The 6,833-nt window shown below is 58.1% G+C and overlaps 1 protein-coding gene across 2 annotated transcripts; it reads right to left on the bottom strand.

The window, feature by feature from the left end:
• Positions 1 to 330: 330 nt before the first annotated feature.
• Positions 331 to 6,630, bottom strand: EMX2 (empty spiracles homeobox 2). Of its 2 annotated transcripts, XM_007111122.2 has the most exons (3): positions 6,128 to 6,630; positions 4,023 to 4,207; positions 331 to 1,800 (listed from the first exon to the last, which is right to left on the bottom strand). In XM_007111122.2, the coding sequence occupies exons 1-3, from the start codon at positions 6,531 to 6,533 to the stop codon at positions 1,633 to 1,635; spliced, it is 759 nt and encodes a 252-aa protein (XP_007111184.1). In that variant the 5' UTR covers positions 6,534 to 6,630; the 3' UTR covers positions 331 to 1,632. The 2 variants fall into 2 exon arrangements, with proteins under 2 accessions (XP_007111184.1, XP_007111185.1); XM_007111123.4 differs by lacking the exon at positions 4,023 to 4,207 and having other exon boundaries at positions 1,697 to 1,800; positions 6,128 to 6,608.
• Between the last annotated feature and the right edge of the window lie 203 nt (positions 6,631 to 6,833).

Genomic DNA, 6,833 nt, shown 5'->3' with positions numbered 1-6,833 from the left:
GCATAACTAGATGTCCAGTTTTTTTAATAACTAGAGGTTAAGAGTAGTAAGCATTTGTAACCTGAAATTCAAATTAAACTCCCTCTTTAGGCCGTGCAGTGGGCAGAGGTCTGGATGGAATACTTTTCTCCCATCCCTTTTCTGAAGGACTTAAGTTTTCCTAATCCTCTCCCTTTTCCACCCTCTTCTCTCTTAACATGCCCAAGAATCCATCAGTCTGGCCCTTTTGTGGGTTGGGAACCTGGGCTTCTTGAGCCTAGTTGGGGAAGGACCACACTCAAAGAGATACTTTTTTCAAGAATTCACTTCAATTTCCCAAGACAACTACTCTGAGGGCATATTGATAAATCTTTATTGACAAAATATTGACATTGACATACTTCTTGGAAGTATATAGTGTGTTAGAATTCTAACAAATTAACACAGAACACAAAAATATTTACATTCTGGTATAGAAGACATTAAGGAAGCATTTGTCACTCTCTTTAGTAAGTCTATGATCTTGGAATAGAAACTCAGTGCTTGAAAACTTGCTGCCGTGTTCTTGGCCACACTTATCATCCCCGCTAACTACAGTCCTTCAGTTTTTGCAATAGATAGATTGAAAGTTTGGAATGGCCTTTATTTACGGCAAATGGTTGAACTCGGCCAATACCGTCAACCACTAAAAGGAGTTTAGTTCGTGGTTTTAAGCCTTGGGATGTTAGGAAAGGAATGTCCAAGAAATAGAATTAATTTAGGGTTTTGTTTTTCCCAGTACAAGTCTTGACTCCTCTTGTGGGCACCCTCCCCCTCCCCCCCCAGCCCCCCATCCTGCTCCCCGTTTCTCTGAAAGAGGATCACTATCGCTGAGCCTACTTCATTTAGCTTTCACAATCACTTTGACGTCAGAAGGTATCAAAAAGTGTTTACAGACTGCACATTTCTTGCAAAAAAATCAAAATAAAAAGCACGCAGAACCTGTCTTTAAAAGGAAAAGAAAATTACAATTCACTTTCTGTCTTAAGACACCATTCGCCCAACAACTGCTACATGCAATTCAAGTTTCTGAACAGGTGTGGGATGGGGCTGGATGTGGAGTCCCGATTGTAATTATCACTGATTACTTTTAAAGATCGGGGGAAAAAAACACTTCGAAGTGCAAAATAAAAAGTCCTGTGCCTGGCTGGGGTTTTTCTTTTATCATTATCATTATCATCATCATCATTTTTTTAAAAATCGGACTGCGAGATAACCGGAATACCTGCCAATCATCTTGTCTCGCTGGTTTGGCGTTTGACTGACAGCTCCCCTTGTCAGAGCGCCTTCGGCTTTGCCACCTTCGGATCTCTCTCTCTCTCTGTCTCTGTCTCTGTCTCTGTCTGTCTCTCTCAAGCTGCCTCTTTAGACAAGGGTTGCGTGTTCATCAGGGAGCCTCCGTCCTCTGCCATCTCGGCGCGGCCTCGGATCAGGACCCCGCGCTCTTGCCGCCCAGCGTCTGCGTCGCGCCGCTCCTCTCTCTGACTCCCTCGCCCCTTCTCCGTGAATGTGTGTGTGGTTTGTTTTTGTTTTGTAGGGTTTTTTCTTCTTCCCCTCCTCTCCCTGTCTGTTTTGCTCCGTGTTGTCCGTTTCTGTGGGGTTCTGTTTGTGTTTTTAATCGTCTGAGGTCACATCTATTTCCTCGGGACTCGCCTGCTTTGTGGCGATTCTCCACCGGTTAATATGGTGCGTCCCTTTTTTCTTTTGTTGAGAATCTGAGCCTTCTTCCTCCAGCTTCTGCCTTTTGAACTTCGTCCTTCGGTTCTGAAACCATACTTTTACCTGCAGGAGAGGCAGATGGGGCGCGTTAGTTCCTCCACAGCGCCCTCCTATCTCTTCCGATTTTGCCTGGCCCGGGCCTGGGACTGAGACTACGAAAGTCCAGCACCCCGGCTGCGTGTCCTGTTAGCCGACCTCCCCACGGCCTTCCCTCGGGGAACAGAGCTCCCATCTCGGGGCCGGTGAGAAGGCTGGCTCCCTCCACTTCTGGGCCCTCCTGGGGGCACATTTCCCCTGGCCCCTAGGCCCAGAGTGTAGAGTGCCCCCTTCTCACTTTGTCCTGCTCGGGACACCCACATCCCACTAAGTGCAAAAGGCTGGCAAACACTGGGAAACCCCTATAAAATTATAAGTAAGGGGAAATTAAGAGAGACACATCCCTGACTCTATCTACCTAACTAGTGCAGGGAAGATCTCATTCCCCCTGCCGCGGCTCCTGCAGGGCCGAATGTGCTTTCTCTCTTCTGCCAGTTTCCCGAAGCCGCTGCCTAAATATAGCGCCTCCTCTGCAAGGCCTGGGCCCTGGGTAGGCAGTCAAGATTCGCCTGAGCTTCCTCCTCTCTGCCCAGTACTTCTGCAGGTGAGCACAAGCAGTTGTGTGTGTGTTGGGGGGGGGGGTGCTGGGGGAAACCGGGGGGATGATGGGGTGCAGAGCCCTGCGGACCAACCCAGCTGTATCTTTTCAGCTAGGAAAAGAGGCTCAGAAGTGAAAGCTTCTGAAAGACCTTGAGATACAGGGGAAGTAAAAGAAAAACTGTGAAAGAGAAGGGAAGAGCCCCTCAGTCCTCCTCTTGACCAGCCCCAGGACAGTCCAGGGCCAAGCTCTCACCCCATCACATCACTTCCCACCAGGGCGGGGCCGGCAGCCGGCCTCCTCGGAGCGCTGCTAGAAGTCTGGGGAGCAGTGAGGTGGGGCTCAGATGCCATCCCGACCAGTCCCTGGGGAAGCTGGTGATGGGGCCCCATACAGTGACCAGACCAGACAGTAACACTGCCCAAGCTTCTCAGCGGTGAGGTACAGGTGAGGGAAATGGTGATGACTGCACCTCCCATGCCACCAGGGCTGTCCCATTCTGCTAGCAGCACCCCAGGCCCCTGAAGTCCGCTCCGCTTTCTCCTTTGAGTCGGCAGGCCCAGGTCCCGGCTTGCTCTCCCCGAATGCCCCCAATCCTCCAAAGTGCCCCCATGAAAAAGCCGAGCTGGAACACGGCTGAGTTTAATTTGCTTTGAGTTTGCTAATTGAGGGGGAGGACGGTTCATTTCTCCCCGGCGCTCGCCCAAGGCGCGCGTCGGTGCGCTCGGGGCTTGACACGCACACAAAGACTCCAGCAAGCGTGGGCAGCGAGGCGGACAAAGACCACCGCCGACTCGGCTATCCAGGAGAAATCAGCGGGGCCGCGCCTTGTGCCGGGCCCCGCACCAACCCGCGAGGCCCTCCTCGGTTTTGTCCGGGGGGACGTTTTAAAACAAAAGCCTCGACCTCTTTGCGCCTCCCAGGAAAAGTGTTACAACTTAATCTGCCCGAAAATGTTACTGTTTGCCGGGAACTTTGACCCCGCCCTGAGGCTCCGCGTACAGTAGCGCCTACTGTAGCCCTAAGCCCCCTCCTCGCCCCGGGGCAGGCCAGAACCTGGCCGCCTCTGGACCCTGTTGCGTAGGAAGGGTCTGCCCCCTAAAGCAGCCCCTCTCCCGCAGCCTTCTAGCTCTGTTTCTCGGATTTAGGGACCCACCCAGGATGCCCGGCTCGGCGGTCTGTCTCTCCGATCCCCTCAAGGGGAGTAACTGGAGCCGTCGGTGTGAGCCTTGAGCCCCCGGTGCACAGAGCTCGCCCTAACCCACTCTCACCTCCCTCTCCAGCCTAGAGCCCCAAACACCCCAAAACCCCGCGGCACTCTCCTTCCCGGATCCCAGCCGCGTACCCCAGACTCTCACCGAAAGTCTCACCAAAAGTGCAGAGGTATCTTAGCCAGGAGCTGCAAGTCCAGCCCAGCCGCACAGAAGGAGCAACTCAGCGCGTCCCCCCCGCCCCCCCCAGAGCCGCGGGCGGGTCATCTCCTACCGTCCCGTGCTGGAGCCCAAGGAAGCCAAGAGCACCTCAAAACTTACACATCCTGAGCCCGGGCGTGGAACCAGCTCCCGGCCTGTTTGCCGAAAGCCCTCCGCACTTTGCGGGCTGCGTGTGTCCAGAGATTTGGGATGCGGTTGTCGCGCCTGGGCCCGCTCACCTGAGTTTCCGTGAGGCTGAGGCTGTGCGCCAGCTGCTTCCTCTCTGCACCCACCACGTAGTGGTTCTTCTCGAAGGCGTGTTCCAGCCTCAGAAGCTGGGACGGGGAAAAGGCGGTTCGGATCCGCTTCGGCTTTCGGGCCAGCGCGTTGTGCAAAAGGAAGCTCTCCGGACTTGTGTCGTTCCCTGCGGGGGACACAACAGAAGTCCCGTTAAAGGGAGCCGTCCTGGCCAGGTCCGCGCGCTTCTCCCGAGCCGGGCTGACCCGGCACAGCTCTCAGGGCCTCCGCGTACGTAGCCCGTGCGGCCCGGCCCACGGGGGCCCAGGGCCCTCCACGCGCGCGAAGGGAACACCGCTCCAGCTGCCTGGCCCGCTCCGCCGGGACCGTACCTGTGCAGCACACCCAGCAGCAGCTGTCCCGGCGGGTCGAGTCCCAAGGCTCCTGACCTCTGCGGGCTTTGCAGCCGCCCGGGCCCCGCGAGCCTCGCCACTTCCGCAACCGGCGCCCGGGACAGAGGAAGGGGCGGCAAGGCAGGGCCCGGGGATTGGCGCCCCGGACCCAGAGAAACGTTTGTCTCTTCTTTCTAATCTCTGGGAGAACTTTGCCCCGGGCGTGAGGGGCGAAGAGGCAACGAACCGCTATCCTAGAGTTTTCTCGGGGACTTATTTTAAAAGCACTTAAGTCTTTCTCCTCCGGAAAAGTGCAGAGGCTGGGCGTGTCGTTGCAACCCGGCCTAGACCGAAATCTCGCCGGCGGGTGCGCAGGGTTTCTGCTGCCGCTGCCTCCCGAGGCCCCGTTCTCCCGCTGCCCTGCTCCAGAGAACTAGGAGACACGAGCGAAGGCATCCAAACCCGTACGGAGCTGCGGTCACCCGATGGGACTGTCCGCGGCCCCAGAAGATCCTGGCTACTCCGGGCCTGGCGTGGGGACCAAGAGCGTGGCTGCCAGAGAATGAGGAAAGGGAACCCTAAACTTTTCGAGCAAAGCCAGAGAGTTTCGGATTCACTCATTAGGGTGGGAAATCGATTCACCAAAACCCAAAGAAAGACAAACCTACGATCCAGGCAGGGATGGAGGCAAATCCGGTCTGGGAATAAGAGTAAAACGTTGTTTTTGTTTGGTCTGGTTTTTTAAATTATGGAGGAGTGGAATCTAGCCCATTCTAGGCTCTGGCAGGAACGCCAAGGGTTAATGAATGGGCAAGCGGCTGGGTATTGATCAGCGGCCTCGGGAGGTAGGTCTTTTCCCCGCTCGGATCGCTAAACTAATTACTTGCCCCTTCTTCTGGAGTTTTAACTCTCCTTCCACCCCCACCCACCCCCCCACACACACACAAATGCAAAAAATAGCAAGAAAGGAAAACACCCAAACAGATCTCCTCCAGCCCGTCTTCCGACCCGGTTCATTTCTTTTAAAAGAAAAACAAAAACAAAAAGCAGACCGAACCTGCCTTCGCCGTGGCCGCTCGGCGCCCGAATTGAGCAGGTCACGGCGAGAGTGCTGAGCCTCAGAGGTTCCCACCCGCGCGGGTTCCCGCCCCGCCTGAGCCTCCAAAATAAGCAGGATAAAATAAACTCCCAGACTTTGCTCTGGGGACGCGAGGGTCTCTTCGCCGCCGGAAGAGGGTCAGAGACCGAGAAGCTGCAGGTCTAGGATGCAGGGGCGCGGAGTGGATGGCAAACAGGGTCGAACGCAGTCGAAGGCGAACCTGGTGGCCGGGCCCTGTCCGCGCCCCTCGGAGCCAGGGCGGCGAGGGCATCGCCGGGAAGACAGAGAACCCGGGGACCCCGCGGGCCACGGATTCCTTGGCGGCCGGCACTCGTAGCAGGCTAGGAAAGCCTGCCTCGACCCGAGAGCATTCGGGGACAGCTCCTCTGTCTGCGCCCTTCTCTAAAGGGTCAAGCGGCCGCCGGCCAGCCCCCAAACCGGCCGCAGCTCGGAGACTAGGGACCGTGCCCGGCTCCTCGCCGCCCAGTTTCCAAACGCGGCGCGCGGGCGGGCGAACCGGAGGAACCTCCATCCAGGCCTTGCCGGGCACCCACCCAGAGCAGGCCGAGGGCAGTGCGGGCTGCAGAGCGCTGCAGCCCCGCGACGTGGCACGTACCTTGGAAGCGGTGGCCCAGATATCGGTAGCGATGGATGAGCCAGGGGTAGAAGGTGGACGGGTCCCGCTGCTGCGAGGCGAAGAGGGGGTGTGGCGAGTGCGAGGAGGGCAGGGGGTGGGCGGCCAGGGCGTGCGGCGGCGGCACCGGGTGCACGGGCACGGCCGGGTTGGGCGGGTGCGAGACCGCCTCGGCGAACACCAAGTCCGGGTTGGAGTAGACGCCCCTGCCGGCGGCGGCGGCGGCGGCCGAGTGGAAGCCGTTGAGGAACGGGTTTATGGGGCTGGAGTTGGCGTAGCTGAGCGCCGCGGGACGGATGGGGTCCTCAGAGCGCGAGGCGGGCAGGGGACTGTCCTTGGCCACCAGCGACTCGATGGTGAAGCAGCGCTTGGGCGCCGGCTGGAACATGCTGCGCCGAGGAGCGGGCGCCCGGGGCTCCCAGCTCCCGGCGACCGTGGCGCGCTGCCTCCGCCGCCCGCTGCCCGCTGCCCGCGGCGAGAACGGACGAGAATTGGGGACTTGGGGGGGGGGGGGGGGGGGGGGGGGGGGGGGGGGGGGGGGGGGGGGGGGGGGGGGGGGGGGGGGGGGGGGGGGGGGAGGAAAGGGAGAAAGAAAGGAAAGGAAAGGAAAGGAAGAAGGAAAGAAGGGGGGAGGGGGAGGGAGAGGCAACACCGAGGATCCCGAGAATCTTGCACCAAACGCGCCCAA

Source organism: Physeter macrocephalus, chromosome 20 (assembly GCF_002837175.3).
Source record: "Physeter macrocephalus isolate SW-GA chromosome 20, ASM283717v5, whole genome shotgun sequence".
Classification (NCBI taxonomy): domain Eukaryota; kingdom Metazoa; phylum Chordata; class Mammalia; order Artiodactyla; family Physeteridae; genus Physeter; species Physeter macrocephalus.
This window is presented reverse-complemented; position numbering and strand designations above follow the sequence as displayed.